General features: G+C 56.2%; 1 protein-coding gene across 1 annotated transcript in view; it reads left to right on the forward strand.

Moving 5' to 3' along the window:
• CPNE2 (copine 2) overlaps positions 1 to 20,700 on the forward strand; it is a gene marked incomplete at its 5' end in the record, with an annotated part of 54,420 nt that overhangs the window by 31,156 nt on the left and 2,564 nt on the right. Inside the window, 8 exons of the mRNA XM_084270066.1 lie at positions 2,941 to 3,030; positions 3,252 to 3,350; positions 5,174 to 5,260; positions 5,967 to 6,026; positions 8,233 to 8,366; positions 9,101 to 9,155; positions 15,611 to 15,662; positions 16,576 to 16,709. Coding sequence (XP_084126192.1) covers positions 2,941 to 3,030; positions 3,252 to 3,350; positions 5,174 to 5,260; positions 5,967 to 6,026; positions 8,233 to 8,366; positions 9,101 to 9,155; positions 15,611 to 15,662; positions 16,576 to 16,709 — 711 coding nt within the window. The remainder of the gene's footprint in view (positions 1 to 2,940; positions 3,031 to 3,251; positions 3,351 to 5,173; positions 5,261 to 5,966; positions 6,027 to 8,232; positions 8,367 to 9,100; positions 9,156 to 15,610; positions 15,663 to 16,575; positions 16,710 to 20,700) is intronic.

Here is a 20,700-nt window from a genome sequence, read left to right on the forward strand (position 1 = left end):
GTGCTCAGCACCTCCAACTTCATCGCAGGAGCATTCGGGCTGGTGTCTATCGCAGCCAGAGCCCCAGGTGAGAAGGAAGAGCCCTGTATGGGGGTCCTGGTGGGTATAGTCAGGGGCAGCTGACCCTCTCCTGTACCCGCAGTGGTATTTTGATGTGAATTCCCTTCTGGTGACAATGTCAAGCTGCTAAAGCCAGTGACATTAGGAGTAAGAGGCATGGCAGGGGCAGGGAGAAGCATGCCCACAGAGACGATCGCTGGGAGAAGCAGAAGGCTGGTTCCTGCTTTAAAAACAGGCTAATAAGCACTTCACAAAACAGCTTCTTTCCCCCCTCCTCAAAGCTTGTTTCAAGGCCCTTTTATTGGTGTTTGGGGTTTTTTTTTAAGCACATAGCTCCTGGCAGCTGGCAGAAAGAGAGGGGGGAGATAGCTGCAGGAGGGACCCTGTGTCAGAGCAAGAGGGTCCATCACACCTCATCTCCCCCACTTCTTTCTTTCCTGTCCCCATCTCACCCCCCTCTTTGTCTTGTCCCCTCAAGGCTCGGTTAAGGAGCCCCACCACAGCAAATCACTGTAACAGACCCGGTGTGAGCTCAGGCAGAAGGAGAGGGTGGGATTTATTTACACAGTCCCTCCATACGTTGCTTTTTTCTCCCCACTCCTGTGCAGAGCCAGCGAGGATTCCCTTCGCTCGCACGCCCACGTGCACACCATCGCCGAGACGTGTGTGCCGGGGTGTCCCCTCTGGTGTCAGCACGGGCTGTCCCTTTAACCCAGCGCTCTCCCACACGTGTTTCTGAGCATATTTAGTTCATGCCAACCTTACTGTTCCTCTCCTATCTCCGTGGGAGCAGGCTGGGACCTCCTTTGGTTGTTTCCTCCCGGTTTTGTGTGGGAAGCTGGTCTTTGACTCACTGAGATGTGTTTCTCAGGGATGGGGATTTCAAGGAGAAGAAGGAAGGGGAAGGGAATTGGGGACATGGCTGTGGACCAGACGTCTCCAGGATGTCTATAGGCAGGTCAGGGCTATGGAGAGTGGCAGGTCAGGGTTATGGAGAGGGGATATGTACTGATTTTCCCTCTGGGCTGCTACCCAGTTCCTCCATCCTCCTATCTAGACAAGGTTTCCTTTCAAGCATCTTTCTCCTTACCAGCCCCGAATGTGTCCCGCTGCCCTGGGAGGAGTCCTATGCCAAGTGAGCATCTTTGTGTTCTGAGGCTGGATACAGAGGAATAAGGTTCCTTTTGGTGTGGGAGTGTATCCAGCTCCCAGTCTGACGCTGGTGTGTCTCATGCCACCACGGAGGTGTCTGGCAGGGGACGATGAGCGTGCTCATCACCACCTGCTATTTAAGCACAAGTGTGAGCACCCAGCTGGGTGCCCTGCAATGGGGACACCGGATCCTTCCCCACCACACACCCCTCCCTAGGGACCTGGCAGCGTGCAGGCAGCATCTCAGGGTGCGTGGGCTCCCCCTGTGTTTATAAATTCTCCACTAAACTGTGCTCACAGTGTCAGGGCTTCCCCCAGGCTCTGTAAAACACGACACCCATCGCCAGTCCATGCAGCAGCAGCCATGGACCTCATCCTCACTGGGCAGCTCTGGCTGCAGAGCTCCAAGGTCCTCCATGCCAGGTATCCCCACCTTTACCCTGCCCAGAGAAGGGGTAATCAGCTGCCCATGTCCAGCTTTCCTAACATGAGGGGGAATCTCTCTTGCTGAGCAAAATGCCTTTGTGCAAGAGGGTCTTCACCTGCCCCACGGGCACCTCCGAAGTTCCCAGCGTGTGCCTGGGGCCTGAGAGCATTTGCTTAGGTTTCCACCAAGCAACTGCATCCTCTCAGGAAATGTCAGAAAGCATCAATTAATGTTCCTCCAGCCTGGGCAGCAGATGTTACGCAGATGAGGCGAGAGCGAGCTGGACGTGCCCGGGGCTGTTTGGCTTTCCCAGCTGGTTGCAGCATCCCACTGCTCCATCTTCTCAGTGCTCAGAGCCCGAATGGGTACACGCTGCTGTGCTGGCATGCTGGGTGGTAGTAAGCAAGGAGTAGGGTGCAGGTTTGTTCAATTGCCCCCAGAGGTGGTTAAATTACCCTTCCTGATGCAAATGAATCTGTTGTGACTCACACACTACACAGCCTGAGCAGGGGGGGGCTGCTGTGTCCCTGCCAAGGAGGAAGAAAGCTGAGATGGGGCTTCCTGCCCCACCAATAACCTGCTCTAGGGTCTCTCTTGGAGATGTTCCCTGGTTTGAGCCGAGCTCTCCTGTGGTAACAGCATCTTAGCCATGAGCCAGAAGAGTGCCCAGGCAGGCAGGAGGCCAACCCCATCCTGGGGTGCATCCAGCCTGGCACAGCCAGCCGGGACAGGGGGGGATTGTCCCGCTCAGCGCTGCGCTGGGGCGGCCTCACCTCCAGTCCTGGGGGCAGGTTTGGGCGCCACAGGACAAGAGGGACATAAATCTATTGGAGAGTGTCCAGAGGAGGCAGCGAGCATGGGGCAGGGTCTGGAGGGGAAGGAGAGGCTGGAGTCCCTGGGTTTGTCCAGCCTGGAGAAGAGGAGGCTGAGGGGAGACCTGATGGGGTCTGTGGCTTCCTGCCAGGGGAGCGAAGGGGCAGCGCCGATCTCTCTCCTCTCTTTGAGGACCAGGAACAGAACCCGAGGGGACTGTGTGAAGCTGGGCCAGGGGAGGTTTAGGCTGAGTGTCAGGAAGAGGTTCTGTGCTGAGAGGGGGGTCAGGCACTGGCACAGGCTCCCCAGGGAGCTCCTTGGGTCACAGCCCCAAGCTGGGCTGAGGGCAAGAAGCATCTGGACGATGCCCTCAATGCCAGCTCTTACTGGGCTGGGCCTGTGTGGAGCCAGGAGTGGGACTCAATGGGCCTTGTGGGTCCCTTCCAGCTCAGGAGATTCTGGGATTCTATGATCTTCCCACCCCACAGGTCATCAAGTACACGCTGGACCCTGTCTGGAAGGCGTTCACTGTGCCTTTGGTGTCGCTGTGTGATGGAGATGTGGAGAAGCTGATAAAGGTAACGGGGAGCCCTTTGGCTTGTATTGCAGTGGGTGGCCTCTGGGATTGATTGTTAAACACCTAAAACCCCATGGCTGACTCATTAACAAACAAAATCAGCACCAAGCCCCCAAAAACCTTGCGTGGGGTCTCTAACAGGAGAGGTTGGGAACTTCAGAGGGTCTCCTGGCAGGAGACAGTTACCAGGTCTGAGGCTGGTTTGTGCTCCTTCTGCCCCAGGTGATGTGTTACGACTACGACAGCGATGGGGGACATGACTTCATCGGGGAGTTTCAGACCTCGGTGGCCAGGATGTGTGAAGCCCAAGATGCCTTGCCAGTGAGTACTGACAAACCTTCAGGGAAGGAAGAGGAAGGTGCTGACGGTGGGTTTTGGTACTGAGACCCTCAACCCATGCCAAGAAGGAGCCAAGTCCAACCTCCAATCTTCTTTCTCCTCCCACTCATGCCATGTGTGACCTGGGCCACTGTTGTACCTGAAGCATCTGAGCTAGAGAGAGGGCTAGAAGTTGGGCTCTGCTGAGAGCAGAGCAGGCTGAAGCAGCACCTGTGATTTGGGGGATGCTCTGTGGTGGGGGGGTGAGAAGGGGAGGTGTGACATGCTACCAGGGCTGCATCTGCTGCGGGGACAGCCTGGTCACCAGGAGAGCCAACTCCTCTGTGACTGTGGCCAAAGGTTTCCCCATCTTCTCAAAATGCTGCCTCATTTAAGGCCTCATGTCCAGGCTCCTGGATAAGCAGGGCTTCACACCGCCATCGTTGCTAGAGTTACCAAACCAGGAGGAGATCTTGGCCAAGGCATGGGGGAGGAGCAGTGAGAAAAGCCTGGGGAAACTGAGGCACGAAGGCACGACGTGTCCTGTCAAGCAATGCGCACGCTGATGACACCAGAGACCGGTGCTGAGCCTGTTCTTCCACTGGGTTTGCAACCTGCCAGCCTAGTCATAAAATCCTCTCTCCCTCACACCCTGATGGGTGCTGGTCAGAAGACTGACACTCAGCTGGCTGCTGTGTCCCCACACGTACCGTGGGTGCAGCTGGGGATGGGCTGGTCGCGGAACACTGGGTGCCTCCCTGCTCCCTGGCTGATGCCAGTCACTGAGCAGAGCTGCCGTGGGCTTCAGGCACAGGAAGGTGGCTCCAAAAGCAAGTGGCCACTGCAGGGTATCACCCTTCAGCATCCTGGGGAGCTCCTCTTGACCTGTCTCAGCCTTCTGCATGGCCACGCTGGGGCCGGGCAGAGACGCTCTCGCTGCAGCGCAGGCGCTGTGTGCCACCGTGCTGGCAGGCAGGAGCAGCACTGTCCAGCCACAGCATCACCAGCTGCTCTGAGCAGCACCAGAGCCACCACCAGCTGGTCCAAGCAGGTCCACATCCACCACCGAACGGTCTGAGCAGATCTAGGGCCATCACTTGGCAGTCCGAGCGGGATGCCGGGGAGGGGGCACACACTGGCCACCACCATCCCATGTGGAGCCCATGTGGGATCTGCCTGCTGGCAGGTCTGGGCTGGACCATCTGCCTGGGTTTATCCAGAGTCTGGGGACTTTGTCAACAGATCTGTGCTTTGCTTTTGTTCAGCCTGTGGAACACAATGTTCTTATTGAGAAGACTTGAGGACTTCAGTGTTTAAATGTTCCCGTTCTGCTGCTGCAGCTGGATGAATGGCCAGGACTTTCCATGCTCCCCTCTGAACTCCTGCCCTCTCTCACAGACCAACCTGCACCTACATGTTCTTCTTGGACAAGACTTTTTATTCCCTTTTAGATACTTTTTGTAAAAAAAATTGAAATATTGGAGCCTCTTTCTGAATATTCCAAAGGCATTTTGCCTTCCCAGAGCTTTTGAAGAAAGCTGATGGCCTGCCCTAATTATTCATGTGTTTGACCTGTCCCATCCCTTTTGCCCTATCCCATGCCACAAACTCATCCTAGCAGGGTGAAAGCTCCTGGAAGAGAAGAGCAACCCCTTCCCAAGCAGGGCCTGTGCCTCCATTTCCACCATTAAACAGCAGTGGAGTGCTGGGATTTGTTTGTGTCTCCCAGCACTTGGAAACACATGGAGAGACGGTGCCCACAGAATGTGGCCACGTGGCACAAAGCAGTGCTCACACCAGTGTCTGTCTGTCTGTCTGTGTTACAGCTCGAGCTAGAGTGCATCAACCCCAAAAAGCAAAAGAAGAAAAAGAACTACAAGAACTCTGGGATCATCATTGTCAAGTCCTGCAAGGTGAGTACAGTGGCAGGATGTTTCTTGAGGCTTCTGGCCAAGCTCCAGCCTTGCCGAGTTCCTCCCCATCCCTTCTGCCTCCAGCAGCAGGACCTGTGGAGCCCAAGTACAAGTGAGCTCTCCACTCTGCTTTGGTGTCTCTCCACTCACAGCACCTGAGTCACGGTACCCAGGTGGCTGCAGACCCAGGAGATGCTGGGCAACATGGGCAGCACCAAGCTGCAGGCACCCACCCACTGCTTGATGCCTTCTTGGGGGCAAGGGTTGGGTGCAGGTGGGACAGGTCCTTCTGAGCTGCAGTGTTGGTGAAGTCCTGCCCTCACACAGCAGCAGCACAGTGCTGTAAGCTGAACACCAGCACGGCTCTTCCTGCACCAGCTCTGCAGGTGGTGTGAGATCGTTTCAGCCATGGGAGAGGACATTCCATTCAGTTAACCATGATAGACCTTGACTCAAGGATTCCTGTCCAGGCCTCCCACCCCAGTTCTTGACCAACTTGTGGCCTTTCTTGGCCCCACATGTCTCTTGAAGAGTCAAAATTCTGCTGTGGGAGCCCCAAGTGGTTCTTCCCATCTGCTTTGTGTGGCTCAAGGTCCTCAAAGACCCAGACCCACTGTGACCCCAGGCTCAGGTGCTTTCTGTGTGTTTCTTTTGTTCTGCAATGGTGAAGATTGCTGACACTTTTCCTACTGGTTTTTTCTTTCAGATAACCAGAGACTTCTCCTTCCTGGACTACATCCTGGGAGGCTGCCAGCTGATGTTCACTGTAAGGACTTTTGCTTCTCTTTGACCAGTAAAGCTTATGCAATGGTCCAAAGTGAGAGGGAGGTTCTGTGTGAGGTTTGACTCCAGCTCAGGTGGCTCTTAAACCACATGGTTTTGGTGGCTTTGAGGTTGTTGCTGTGATGCTCAGGTGTGCCCACTGGCATGGAGGGACTTTGGTGGTAGATCAGATTCCCACAAAGACCTTCTGACCCCTCACAAGATGTTACCACCTTCTCTCCCCATCGCAAAGCTCCTGTTTTTTTAGGATACCTCCTTATCTTGAAGGCAGACAAGAGGCTTTGGGCTGTTAAGGAGGTGGGTTTCTGCATTGTTAATGGAATTTCCACCCTCTCTGAAGCTGGACAGTGGCTTGCCAGGAGTATCTAAGGGAGGACATTGCAGCACCGAGTGAAACCACCACCACCCAGAACAGGGTCTGTGATTTCTGCAGACTTTTCCCATGCAGTATCTGGGAAGCTCTGGGCACTGCACCGTGGTTCAGTTTGTATTTTGTTGTTTCATCTAAAAACATGATGGGGAGGGAGTACTAGGAGGAGGAAGAGTTGCCATAGGAACAGGAGCGATCAAGAGAGCTTTTTGTGTGTGTTCTGCCACTGTGTGCTGAGGTCTGGGTGCTGGAGAGTGAGTAAGAGAGGGAGTCATTAAGTTCCTTGGTAGCACATAGCTCTTGTGCAAATGGAGCCTGAATGTGGAAATCATCATCCCCTTGGACAGGTCTGCTGCTTGCTGGAGGGCTGCTCCCTGTCCCCAGCTGGGTTTGTGCTGCTCCCTGTCCCCAGCTGGGTTTGGGATGGGTGCAACACTCAGAAACCTCTGAGCTGGGAGGAGGATGTTGCTGGTGTCCTCCTCACCTGGGGCAAAGCCACAGAGAAGAGGGGGCTTGTGCCTGGCCACTTGCCTTGTGCTGGAGCAGACCAGCTCTGTCCCTCTGCAATCTGTTGCCCAAGTGCTGCTCTTGGTGGCCCTGCTTGCACCTGTCTGATTCCACCAAGCCCCTGCCCTGTGCCTCAGTTTCCCTCTTGCTCTCTGACCATGCCTGCGGTGGCTCAGCAGGAGCCAGGTGTTGCAGCAGGGAACTGCAGGCTGGGAAGGCTGGAAGGCTGCCTGGTTAAAGGAGTTGGGTTTTCACAGCACTATTGGATGGCTTGGGTGGGAAGGGCCCTCTGCTGATCATCAGTGCCCCCCCCTGCCATGGGCAAGGACAACCCCCCAGCCCAGGTGCCCCAAGCCCCATCCAACCTGGCCTTGAACCCTGCCAGGGATCCAGGGGTAGCCCCAGCTTCTCCCAGCACCCTGTCCCAGTGCCCCACCACCCTTCTCCCTTATCTCCCATCTAAACCTACCTTCTTCCAGCCTAAAACCACATCCCCTCGTCCTGCCAAACCCGTCTCACCAGCCACCCTTGCACAGGGTGGTGGCACGACCTGGGCTGTGATGACTTCTCACCCCAGCCAGGTTAAGTTCCTTCTCTCCTGGTATGGATACAGAGCCAAAGCTCTGGTGAATCCCCTGAGCTCAGTTTAGCTGGCAGGGTTATTCTGGGGGTTGCCACGCCGCCTGCTCACCTCTTCCCAGCTCTTCCTTCCCAGTCATTTCCAGTCTGGAGGCTCAGCATCTCACCTCTTCTGACCAGATGGAACAGGGGCTGAGACAGGCATTTCTCCAGATGTCTTTAAATAGAAAGCCTAACTGGGGAGGGAGAAAAACAAACACCTTGCTGACATCCCCCTGAGATCTCAGCACGTGTTGGGCCTTGGGGAAGCCAAGTGGAAGGTGGCTGCAGAGAAAGCTCTGCTCAGGGTTGTGAGGCTTTGGTCAGAATCCTTGGGATCTGGCTGCCCCGTGGCCCTGGCTGCTTTGGTGTCCATGGGGCTGCTGGGTGCCTGAGCTTAATGCCTGGGAGATGGGCAGGGAGAGTCCTGCTGTGCTGGAGATGGTGGTGGCCTGCTGCAGTACAGAGGCTGCTTTGGGACACCTTGTGTGATGCTGCTGGTGCAAAATGCAGGTGTAATTGTGGATGGATTTGCCTCATCTACTGGTTGAAGAGCTTTTTGTAGGGAAGTTTGGCTAAACTTTTGAAAAATGTTTGAGGTTTGGGTCTTGAGGGGACCTCAAAGGCTGGGTGGCCAATCTGTGGTGGTCCCTGCTAACAGAGGTCAGCTCTCTGCTTCTCTCTCTCCCCTCAGGTTGGGATTGACTTCACAGCCTCCAATGGGAACCCACGAGACCCCTCTTCTTTGCACTATATCAACCCCATGGGGACAAACGAGTACTTGTCAGCTATCTGGGCAGTGGGCCAGATCATCCAGGACTATGACTCGTAAGCACCGTGACCTTCTGCCCCCACCCTGCCTTCCCAAGGGGCTACTGGGATGCATGTGCCTTGATTTCCCCTCTGTAAAGCCAGGGCTAAGCCACACCTTGCTTTTGAAAAGCTCCTTGGGAGGAAACTGCCATATACCTTGGGATGTGGGAGGAGGAGAGGGTAGGGACAGGGTTTCTCCTCTGCTCCCATCCCCACTGTTCAGGGGAAGGGTGTATTAGTAGAGCATCCTGTACCAGAGGAGGCTGGAGCATGGTAGGTGCCCTCAGCTTGCTGGTATGTGCTGTTGGCAGCTGCACCACCAAGCTGCCTTGTTCCCTGGCCGCCCTGAGGTGTGCCACAGGGAAGAATGTCATCTTAGATGTCCACAGGGACAACAAAACAGAAACCTGGTGGTCTCAGCATGTTGTATAGTTATTTTGTATTTATTTATCTTTAAATCTCTGAGGTTACATGTCTGCAAGTGATTGAGGTGCTTGGGTGCAAGGATGCTCCCCATCTCTGTGGACAATGAGGCAAAGCTGGGCTCCTTTCTGTCTCAAGCTCAAAAGCCAGAGGAGAACACACCCCCCTGCCTGGGTTCAGCATTCAGAGGGCTGGGGTTGTTGTGGGAGGAGGGAAGGCTGGCGGCTGGGCAGCTGATAGCCTGGGGAGGTGACTGATAGAGCCCTGCCAGCCAGTCCCTATGTGTGTGTAAACACACCCAGAGGGTTCTTCTTCTTCTCTTCTAGAGACAAGATGTTTCCTGCTCTGGGATTCGGTGCCCAGCTGCCCCCGGACTGGAAGGTGAAGCCTTGTAACCGTCTGTGTGGTTGGGGTGGGCTTGTCCTGGGGTTGCCTGGGCAGGAGCGGAGCTGCTGGGACTTCCTGGGTGGGAAAAGCTGTCAGGAAGCAAGGAGATGGGTGGATTTGAGGTGGTGGAAGGCAAGCTGTGGCAGTGTGGGTGGGTGGTGAGGCAGGGATGGGGCACAGGCAGCCCGTTCCTCCCTTCTGAGCTGGCAGGAAAGCAGCAGCTCCCTGGCACTGCTGGGCAGAGCCAGGCCTTGATTCATTATCCTGGCAAGAGCCAGGAACAATTCTGGGGAAGGGAAAAGGCCCTGGGATGAGTGTGTCAGACAGCCTCAGGGTCTGGAAAGGGGCTGGGAGCTGGGTAACCTTGTCCTGATGTTGCATGGGCAGAGTCTGTGAGGCCTGGAGCAGAGGGGCTTTCCCAAAAGCCACCCTGACCTTAGGTTGGGATTGAGCACCAAAGAGGTTAAAGGAATCATCGAATCCCACACTGCACTGGGCTGGCAGGGACCTTCAGAGGTCATCTAGGCCCCTAATGCAGTGAGCAGGGACACCTTCAACTAGATCACACTGCTCAGAGCTTCATCCACCCTGACCTTGAATGTCTCCAGGGATGGGGCTTCCACCACCTCTCTGGACAGCCTGTGCCAGGGTCTCACCACCTCAGAGGGAAGAACTGCTTCCTCAGGTCTCACCTAACCCTGCCCTGCTCTAGTTTAAACCATCACCCCTCGTCCCATCACTCCCTGCCCTACAAACAGCCCTGCCCAGCTCTCCTGTAGGTTCTTCAGGGGCTGGAAAGGGCTCAGAGGTCCCCTCAGAGCCTTCTCTTCTCCAGGCTGAACCAGCCCATCTCTCCCAGCCTGTCTCACAGCAGAGCTGCTCCAGCCCTCAGATCATCCTTGTGGCCTCCTCTGGACCCGCTCCAAGAGGTCCTGTGGTCCAAGAGGTACTGGGGTCCTGCATGAGCGTGAGCTGGAGCATCCTGCTTATCAGGAGGGATGCTGTGGGCAGGGCCTGCTCCTGCAGCCTGTGCTGGCTGCTGGGGAGATGCTTCTCACAGCTGAGAAGATGTGCTGAGCCACCACCACCATCCTTCTTTACCGGTGTTTTGGCTGCTCTTTGCTCACACCCTTCACATGCATTTCCTTTCTGCTGGCTGGTTTGGAGAAGTGCCCAGCCTCAGGCTGGGGCTGGACCTCAGCAAACCTTCTGTTTCTTTCTGGGAGGAGAACTTTGCTCAGGGCTGGACACAGCAGAGCACACAAGTCACGACTGGACATGAATTGGGATGGGAAGCTCATCCTGGCCAGCCCTGGAGGCTGGGGATATCCTGCCCACTCCAGCTTTGTGCTTTTCTCTGCTCTCCCAGCAGCCAAAATCCATGTGAGTCAATTGGGAGCTCTCACTGTGTGCCAGGCACCAGAGGAGATCCCTCTGTGTGCACTTTGGAGCTGATTCATCCTCCTTGGCCAGCAAATGTCTCCGGTCTGTCACTTCACCAGTTCTGGTGGGAGAATCTTGGTAGGCAGCTTCCAAGGGATGGCAGCCAACTGCCATCAGGGATGTATCACCTGGGGAGAGGAAAAGGAAGGGAAGATGCAGTGGGGATGGAAAGGAGATGGAGGTCTGGGGCTTGGGGAATGGGTAGGTCATGGAGCATCCTGCTCTGCTGCCCCTGTGCCTGGGTCAGTGCCCATGGGAAAGGCATGAGGATGAAGGTAGGTACTAGTCAAAGGTGCTGGCTGGGACTGTGGGGCAGAGGGATACTGGGGCTACTCTTCTTCTCACTCCAGTAAGGTTTGTTTAGCAGTCAAGGCTTGTTGGGTAGTGCTGAAGCCAAAGCAGTGGTTCAGTGGAGCAGAGTCTGACTGGAGACCTGTGACTAGCGGTGTTCCCCAGGGCTCAGTGTTGGGTCCAGTCCTGTTTAATATCTTCATTGATGACCTTGATGAGGGAACAGCATCCACCCTCCGCAAGTACCCGATGATACAGAGCTGGGAGGAATGACTGACACGCAGGACACTGCGCTGCCATCCAGCGAGACCTGGACAGGCTGGAGAGCTGGACAGGGAGAAACCAGATGAGGGTCAACAAAAGTAAGTGTAGAGTCTGGCACCTGGGGAGGAGTAATGGCTTGGATCAGTACAGGCTGGGGGTGAGCTGCTGGAGAAGAGCTCTGTGGAGAAGGACCTGGGGGTCCTGGTTGATGACAGGTTGGCCATGAGCCAGCAGTGTGCCCTGGGGGCTGAGAGAGACAATGGGATCCTGGGGAGAAACAAGAGGAGTGTGGCCAGCAGGTCACAGGAGGTGATCCTCCCCCTCTGCTCTGCCCTGGTCAGGCCCCACCTGGAGTGTTGTGTCCAGTGCTGGGCTCCCTGGGATAAAAAAGACAGGGATCTCCTGGAGAGAGTCCAAAGGAGGCTACAGAGATGATGAAGGGCCTGGAGCATCTCCCCTGTGAGGAAAGGGTGAGTGAGCTGGGGCTGTTCAGCCTGGAGGAAAGAAGACTAAGGGGGGACCTTATTAATGTTTATCAATATCTGAAGTATGGGATGCAGGGGGAAATGGCCAGCCCCTTTTCAGTGTCTGTGGGGACAGGACAAGGGACAATGGCTGCAAGTTGGAGCATAGGAAGTTCCACACCAACATGGGGAAGAACTTTTACACATGAGGGTGAGGGAGCCCTGGGACAGGCTGCCCAGGGGGTGTGGAGTCTCCTTCTCTGGAGAGATTCCAGCCCCATCTGGACACCGACCTGTGCAGGATGAGCTGGGGAGCTGCTCTGGCAGGGGGTTGGACCCCATGAGCTCTGGAGGTCCCTTCCCACCCCTGTGATTCTTCATGAACCCCTGTGCCCTGCGTGCCGTGGGGAGCAGCGCTGGCCCATGGTACTCCCCGGGGGACGTGACAAAGGGCGGCTGTTGCAGACCACAGACTGGAGTGCAAATGGGGAAGATGGTGAAGAGGTAGAGAGTGGAATGAATCGCGGCCGTTGCCATGGCTCCCCCAACGCTTCCCAGGCGCCCGCTGGAGCGAGATGTTTTGCACACAAAAGTCTGGTTGGAAATGTCAGAGAACATCTTGCTGTGTAACAGCTCCACACAGAGCCCCGGGCGGCTCCCCGGGCGAGCAGGGGAGGGGACCAGATGGGCTCTGGTTCCTGGGGGATGAGCAAAGGCAAGGTGGCGGTGGAGAGAGCGATGCTGAACAGCAGAGCTCCCCTCGTCACCCTGGGTTGGGGAGATGGGTCACAGGCTGTGGGAAGGGACCCTTCAAGGCCACCCAGTCCCACCCCCTGCAGTGAGCAGGGACACCTTCCACCAGACCAGGTCGCTCAGAGCCCCGTCCAACCTGGCCCTGAATGTCTCCAGGGATGGGCCATCTGCCACCTCGCTGGGTGACCTGTGCCAGTGTTTCCCCACCCTTAGTGTGAAACATTTCTTCCTTATCTCTAGTCTGAATGGGTCAGCAAAGGGAAAGGTCTTTGTGCCCACCGAGCTCGGCATCTCCAGCCAAAGCTGTTGGCTTCATCACCGTGCCACCTCCCAAGGTGTCCCATCCAACTGGCTCTTTATTTTTTTTCATATATAGGGAAACTGAGTCACAGCAGGGGTGGGATCGCTGGGGAAAGGTGGCAGAGGTCCATCTGCAGGGTTGGTTCCCCAGCACAGGCTCTGTCTGTGCATCTGGAATTCCCAATGGGAAAAGATGAAGCCTGGGTCATGCCCATCCAGAAGAGGACATGGGCTGGCTGCAGATGAACATCTTACCCTCTGGGGTGGTTTGGAAGAGTTTCTCCCAGTAGGTTACTGGTGCAGGAGATATCTGTGGGTGCTCCACAGACATTTACTTGGGCTCCACAGAAACTGTTTTTTTTTTTTTGATGTACAAGCTGAATAGGGAATAAGATCCAGATTTTGAAGACCTCCTGTTGCATTTTCTAGCAGATGTATATAGATACAGCTCTAGATATAGATACAGCTCTAGATATAGAAGCTGTAGAAACTCCAGAGGAGTTTTTGCAACCCTTCTGCCACACAAGGGGATCTGCCCTGGAGATGGTGAAGAACACTGCTCCAAACCATTCTGTTGCCTCTTGAAAGAAAGAGAAACCTCCCAGTGCAAAGCATGGGGATATTTTCACTTGCCTCAGCTATAAATACTCCTATGGCAGAATTTGGAACATCTTCTAAAAATAAAGGGGAGGGGAGGGAGGGGGAAGAAGCCCTTTGCAACTGAAAATCAAGGCTTGGGATGCACTGCCTGGAATTGTGGCTTCTGAGGGGAAAGGGCATACCCAAGCCACGTGAGGTGTTTCAGGCCCTGGGGTTGTGGTGCCTGGGAGCATCACTGGCTGTGCTCATGAGCTGAGGACACCCAAGCAGGCTGTTGACATTTGCTGCTCTGACAGCCCCTCGGCTTTGCAGCGTGGGGAGGACATTTGGTTGACCTACTTTTGTTTGGTTGCTATTTCCTACCCCCACAGCCTCTTGCAAAAATAGTGTCTGCTGTGCTCAACACAATGCCCAGTGTCACTGGAAAGGCTGAATCAGAGGGGTGTTGCTGGCACAGCCTCGGGAGGGCTCCGGCGGTAGGGACACACACATCCCGAAGCCATCCCCTGGCTGAGCAGCTCAGCAGAAACCCCCCCCCCACCCTTTGGAAATGGGAACATATCCTTGTTTTGTAACTCTGGCACAAACAGAGCTGGAGCATGTTGCTTTAGAGCCCTGGAGCTGGGAGCCTGAAAGCCCAGCTCACCCCCTTCAGCCTTCAGAGGTGCTGGAAGGGGCACTCGTGTCCTTGATGCTGCTGAGAGTCTGGTTGCTTCTGAAGTTGCCTAAATTGCAGATACCTGAGTGAGGAACTCCTGAGCTCCAACCTCTGATGGTTGTTCTCCCAGCAAGCTGTTGGCCGACACCCAGGTTCATACTGAAATCCAGGGCTCCCCTCTGGCACCCAGGCCACTGAGCTGCCTGACCTGTGCTGGCAGAGACTGGTCCAGAGCAACTGTAGCCCAGCTGATTGTGGCTTCTGTCTGCAGGCTCTTGCCATGGAAGAGGATGAGGAAGGTTTTGTGGTTCATGGTCAGTGCTGCTGTTTGGTTTCTCTGCATAGGGCAAGAGGCCAGGGATCAGGGTGTGCAGAGCTCTGGGCTGTTACCAGTGTCCCACAGGACCTCCTCACCTGAGAGCATCTCCCTCAGCTGGACAGGAGGTGGTGGGAAACCTGAAGGATCTCGTACCCGCCTTGGAGGAGAGTTGGTTTCATGGCCAATGGAAACCAGCTCAGGTTCTGCTGGGACTTGCTGTCCATCACAACAATCATTCCAGAGGTGGCCACAAGGGTGATCCAAAGGCTGGAGCACCTCTCCTACAGAGACAGGCTGGGGGAGCTGGGCTAGTTCAGCCTGGAGAAGAGAAGGCTGCTTCTGGGGAGAGCTCCAAGCCCCTTCCCATCTCTGAAGGGACCTACAGGAAAACTGGGCAGGGCTGTTTGTAGGGCAGAGGAGTGATGGGACGAGGGGTGATGGTTTAAACTAGAGCAGGGCAGGTTTAGGTGAGACCTGAGGAAGCAGTTCTTCCCTCTGAGGTGGTGAGATCCTGGCACAGGTTGCCCAGGGGGGTGATGGAGACATTCAAGGTCAGGGTGGATGAAGCTCTGAGCAGTCTGATCCAGTTCCAGCTGTCCCTGCTCACTGCATTGGAGACTAGGTGGCCTCTGAAGGTCCCTGCCAACCCAGCTGTCCCTGCTCACTGCATTGGAGACTAGGTGGCCTCTGAAGGTCCCTGCCAACCCAGCACAGTCTGGGATTTGATGATTCTATGTCACCTCTCTTGTGCTGCCTCTCACCCTCATGATGATCCAGATGATGAAGCCAATCATCTGCTGGCTTCCTCATGGTAGCTTTTGCATACCAGATCAGGTCTTCAACTCTTGTCACCCTGTTTTCCTTCCTCCTACTGCTCCATGTCACTTGCAGAGGGATGGAGAACCGAGGTGGTGCTGCCTGAGCTTTTCCCCTTTACAGCCTGTGTCAGCATGAAGTAATTTCTCCTACTGATGGGTGGGATGGCCCAGCCAGCCACAAGCATCCCTTCTCACGTGCTTTCCCTCAGGGCAGCCAGTGGGGAACCACATGAGCCAACCTGCTTTGTGAGCTGTAGAAGGTGTGCTGTAATTTCAAGTGGCTCCATGATGGGGGGATTGAGGAACCAGACCATCCACAAACACTGCTCGACCCTGACCATGCTCCTTGCTGTTTGGGAGGAGCTGAGGGCTGGCAAGTGTTACTGAGGCAGCAGGATGGACCATAATGTCTGTGACCACTGGGTCCTGCCCCAGGGGAGCATCAGAGCCAAACCAGCCTTGCAGCACCAGCTAAACTGACTGTGAGCTGCCTTCTCTGCACTGGCTCTGTGTTCATTTGGGTCTTTGCTTTTCCACAGGTATCCCATGAGTTTGCCATTAACTTCAACCCCACAAACCCCTTCTGTTCAGGTAAGCATCTAGCAGGCCTTTAAGCGTCCTTAGATGCCTTCAGTGGCTTCTGTCCTTCCCTCTGCATCTCTCCAATAGCATCTCAGGGGTTTTCCAAGGTCTGTTCAGACCCAGACGTTAACAGTGCAGTAGGGCATAGGCCAAGGGTGTGCTCAGAGGAAAGCAGAGAGGTGTGTAGGAAGGCCCAGGGTAAAATGCAACTGGATTCAGCGTAAAACCCACCTTCACTCTGCTGTCTGCCATGTCCTACCAGCTGTCTGCTCTTTGCAAGAAGCACAGATGGGGAGCTCAGGCTTCCTGCTTCATTTAGCAGCCCAGAGCTGGTCACAGGCATGGCTGAAGAGCTGCTCAAACCCCAAGTGCTAAGTGCTGCTCTGGATCTCAGAAGTTGTCCAGTTTGGCCTCTGCTCTCCCCCAGCAAAGCCAGGGCTGGGGCAGCCCCAGACGTCCCTCGCTGGCTCATCAAGTCTGGCTGCCAGCACTGGCTTTCCTGCTGCCCTGGTGTCACCTGGCCCCTCTCCAGTAGCTGCAGGGCATTCCTTGGACCTGATTTATTGCGAGTGTCGTGGGTGGCAGAAGCCACCATCCCACAGCTCTCCTGGGTCCTTCCCAAGGGGCAACCACCAGCAGAGGAATCATGGAGCTCGTTGCGTTTCGCCTGTGTGTCCTTTTGGGAGAGCAGCCTTACCCTGCTCTGTGCAGCAGAAGGAAAAGGGTCTCCCATGACCTGTGGGTCCCCAGAAACCTGCAGGTGGATGGAAGTTGTGGGGATGGATGAGTTTTGGGGCGGGGGGAGGGAGATAGTCCTGACTTCAGTTCCCGTGGCAGCGTTAGGTAATGATGCTTCACTGGAGTTGTGGTGGGTCTGTGCTGTGGCAGCCTGTAACCCCTGGCTTCTCTGCTTCCCTTGGAGGTGTCGAGGGCATTGTCCAAGCCTACTCAGCCTGCCTGCCCCACATCCGCTTCTATGGGCCCACCAACTTCTCCCCCATCGTCAACCACGTGGCCCGTTTCGCGGCGCAGGCCACCCAGCAGGAAGCTGCATCCGTAAGTCCCTGAGATCCCGTGATGAGATCCGGGTGGCTGTGGGCAGGGGAAGGCAGGGCCACGCCTTGGGTTTGCGTCTTTCCCCTCGCTGAGGGCAAGGAGGCAGGGTCCTCCCACCAGGACCGCCCCTGGGGACCCTGCAGCCATGGTGGGGCTCAGTTGGCTGTCATCGCCTCAGGCAGAGAATGTAGAGTCACTGCAGGTGCTTCTTGGGAAGGAAAAAATAACAACTTGACAATGGTCAACAAAGGTGGAAGGTGGGAAATGATTGGGGAGGGGATTGAGACAAGGGTGGGAGATGCCATGAGGTGGCCGTGCCTTGGATTTATTGGCCCAGATGTCTTGGGCCCAGCCTAAGTGTTGGTCTGGTACCTCAAGGAGGATCAAACAGCCCTGGGAATGGTAGCAAGAGAGTTGGCTAAGACAGTCAGGGGCATGGAGCAGCTCCAAGGAGCGATAAGGCTGGTACCTTCTGGCCTGGGGGCTCAGCTGGGAGCATCAGAGACGCATAAAGTGGTGCCTGGTGAAGCAGCGCTTGATTTCTCCCCAGTTCAGATGGGGGAGGCCTGCCAGGCCCCTGGGAATGGCAGGATTCACTTGTATCCAGCACTGTGAGGTGGAGTCAGGAAGCTGAGGTGGTGCCTGGTGCTGAGGAGGGTGAAGGTCCAGAGGGAAGCTGGGTGATTGTGGACACCCAGCTGTCACAGGCCTTTCTCCACTGCCCTGGGGCCAGCCTGGGCTCAGCAGTGCCTGGCATGTGCCAGCCACTGTGGCCGGAGATGGGAGGTGGTAACTTGGCTCTTTCCTGGTTGTTTTTCCTAAAACTTCCTCTGCTGAGCTCCAAGGGGATTTGCTCTGAGCAGGCAACTCCTGTCCTTACGGATAAGTGGGGAACGGTAACCCTGAGGAGCATGGTCCTGGCTTTCAAAACAGCCTCCTGCCCCCATGTGCTGCAGGACTGTCCTGGGCAGGACAGGATGGGTGCTCCTGGGCTCCCTGGGGGACATCAGGTGCCTTGGCATGGGTGGGAAACACAAGCAACAGGGAAGGAGGTTGAGCGTGACCAAACCTTTGGATTGTTCCCCTTTGACACACAGCAAACCACTGAAGGAAGCATCTCCCTCTCCTCTGTGAAGATCCCTGGGGAGATCTGGGGGTGCACATCCAGCTTGTAGATGTGGGGGTGTACATCCAGCCTGGATGCAGATCTGGGGGTGCACATCCAGCTTGTAGATGTAGGGGTGCACATCCAGCCTGGATGTAGATGTGGTGGTGCACATCCAGCCTGGATGCAGATGAGGGGGTGCACATCCAGCCTGGGTGCAGATGTGGTGGTGCACAAACAGCCTGGATGCAGATCTGGGGGTGCACATCCAGAAGCAGCCTGTGCCATGATGCAAACATGTAGCTTGTGATGTGATCTGATGGCCAAACCTGACCCTTTTGCCAGGAGAGGACCGTGCTGCTGTTCCCCTGCCGATACCTTGTGTGTTTGGGGGGGAGCTGCAGGGATGGCTCAGTTGGACCGTTGCTTTTCCCACGTGGACAAGCAGCAGACTCAGAGCCAGGCTTGGGGTTCCCGTGCAGCTGCTCAGCTGCCTGGCAGCCCTGGAAGGCCCCGTTAATTAGCCCATCAGACTGCTCAAGTCCATATGTCACAAGGATGCTCATTAGAGCAGAGACCTTCCTCTGCACTGGGTTGTGCCGCAGCACGAGGGAGTTGGTGCTGGTTTTGGAGGGTGAGGGGCTGCAGGGAGCTGCATCCGTGGGTCCAGCCTTGCTGGTGGTGACCAGGGGGACCTCTTAGGGGTGTGAAGAGCCTCTGATGGAGCTCGTTTGGGTCCCTGTGGCAGCAGGCTGCCCACAGAGGATGGCAGGTTCACCCCCAGGCTTTTTGCTGGCCAAAACCCTCTCCACTTGAGCATCAGCAGGAGTGTGGCAGGAGATGCCTCAGGGTAAAAGCTTCCCTGATTCCTGCCTGGAGCACTTCCTTCCCGGGGAAGGGGGGGGACCTTTCCCAGCCTTGTCTCCAGTGCTGTTGCTCTTCCCAGCTCCAGGCACAAGGAAATAACCGATCTGAGTCGAATTCAGCTGGAATCCAGGTCGCTGGGTTTTTTTCTTCCCTGTTTTGTCTCTGGGTGTGGGTGGGGGAGGGAGAAGCCCACAGGCTCTGCACTGAGCAGAGACGCTAATCATATGCAAATTGCACCCCTCCATTGGCACTAATAGTTTAATCAAGGGAGATTTTAAATAATGGGCACTAATGGAGCCGTCAGAGGCCAGCCTGGGGTGGCTGGGGGTTGGGTCTTTTTTTGGAAGCACAAAGTGTTATTGATGAGGGCTCTCACTCCCCTGGGGTCTTCTCCTCTTCCATCCCATCTTCAATGTGGGCAGCTCTGGTGGCTGCCTGGCCCTGCCCTCCTCTTCCTCCTGCTCCTGCTTGTTCCCAGCATTTCCAATAAACCCCCCCCCCCCAAAAAAAACCCCTCGTAGTTTTTCCATGGCAACACAGATCACAAACCCTGGAGCCGTCAGCTCTTCAGGGATGGGAGGACTAAAACGTGTTTGGGGGGGTGGGGAACAGAGGGATTACACATGGTTTGACTCTGGGGAAGAATTAATAAGCTTTGGGGAATTAAAACACACCTTTCCAGCAGTGTCCCTCCACCCAAACCCCCCTTTTCTCTCCCCACGCTGCCTCATCCCTTCAAGTGCAGCTCACACACAGGAGCCTCATTGCTGATAGTGTTCAGCAGCCATCAGGAGTCACCCCAAAGCCCTCCCTGGGCACAGAGATTTTAGCAACAACAAGAGGAGAAAGGGGGAAGGCATTGGGGGGTCGATGTGCCAACAGAGACCCCCAGCCCAAGGGACCAGCCTGGTCCCTGCCCCTGCAGCTCCTGTCGCGGCTGGGCAGGGGTGACACCCAGTCTGGGTCCTGTGGATGGAGCCAGGAGGTGCCACCAGCACCCTCTGCCGCTTACCGAGTCCTTCACCTGCCACCGCTCCCCAGGGAAGCTCCTGTGTGGTGCCTGCTGCTTCCTTGCAGGCCCCCGAGCTCACCCCACTGCAGCCCCCCAGGTTTGAGGCTGACCCCCAAGCTCGCCCCACTGCAGCCCCCCGAGCTCACCCCACTGCAGCCCCCCAGGTTTGAGGCTGACCCCTGAGCTCACTCCACTGCAGCCCCCCAAGCTCACCCCACTGCAGCCCCCCCAGGCTTCGAGGCTGACCCCCGAGCTCGCCCCACTGCAGCCCCCCAAACTCGCCCCACTGCAGCCCCCCAGGCTTTGAGGCTGACCCCCAAGCTCGTCCCACTGCAGCCCCCTGAGCTCACCCCACTGCAGCCCCCCAGGCTTGAGGCTGACCCCCGAGCTCGCCCCACTGCAGCCCCCCAAACTCGCCCCACTGCAGCCCCCCAGGCTTGAGGCTGACCCCCGAGCTCGCCCCACTGCAGCCCCCCAAACGCGCCCCACTGCAGCCCCCCAGGCTTGAGGCTGACCCCTGAGCTCACCCCACTGCAGCCCCCCAGGCTTGAGGCTGCCCCCCCGCATCATCTTCTTCCACTCGGGCTCTGCACCCTGTGGTGTCCGTGTGATGAGCAGGGCTGAGCTCTGTTCCCACCTCCTTCCCAGCATTTTTCTCCCATTTCACAAAAAACAGATTCCACCCAAATAAGAAAAAGGGGACAAAGGGAACTGGTTCTTCTGGGCTGCTGCCTCGTGACCAGGGTGGGGGGGGGCGGATTGAAGTAATTCCCATTATAGGTTGCTCTCCTCAAGGCTTTATCCTTCCTCTCATACTGGTGACCAGCCAGGATCAGGCCCCGGGCACTGGCTTCTCCTGGAGTTTAACCTTTCCCTCCAGGCTGGTGCAGTGGGGTCCTGCTCTTCAGACCTGCGTCCCCCTGTGTTTTGCTCTGAAAAGTTTGGGTTTAGGGGGAAAGGGAAGGAGGCAGGCAGGGCTGAAGGGGTTGGGGAGGGGCTGGCTGCCA

The sequence above is a fragment of the Gallinula chloropus genome (genome assembly GCF_964237585.1).
Source record: "Gallinula chloropus genome assembly, chromosome: 13".
NCBI classification, from domain to species: domain Eukaryota; kingdom Metazoa; phylum Chordata; class Aves; order Gruiformes; family Rallidae; genus Gallinula; species Gallinula chloropus.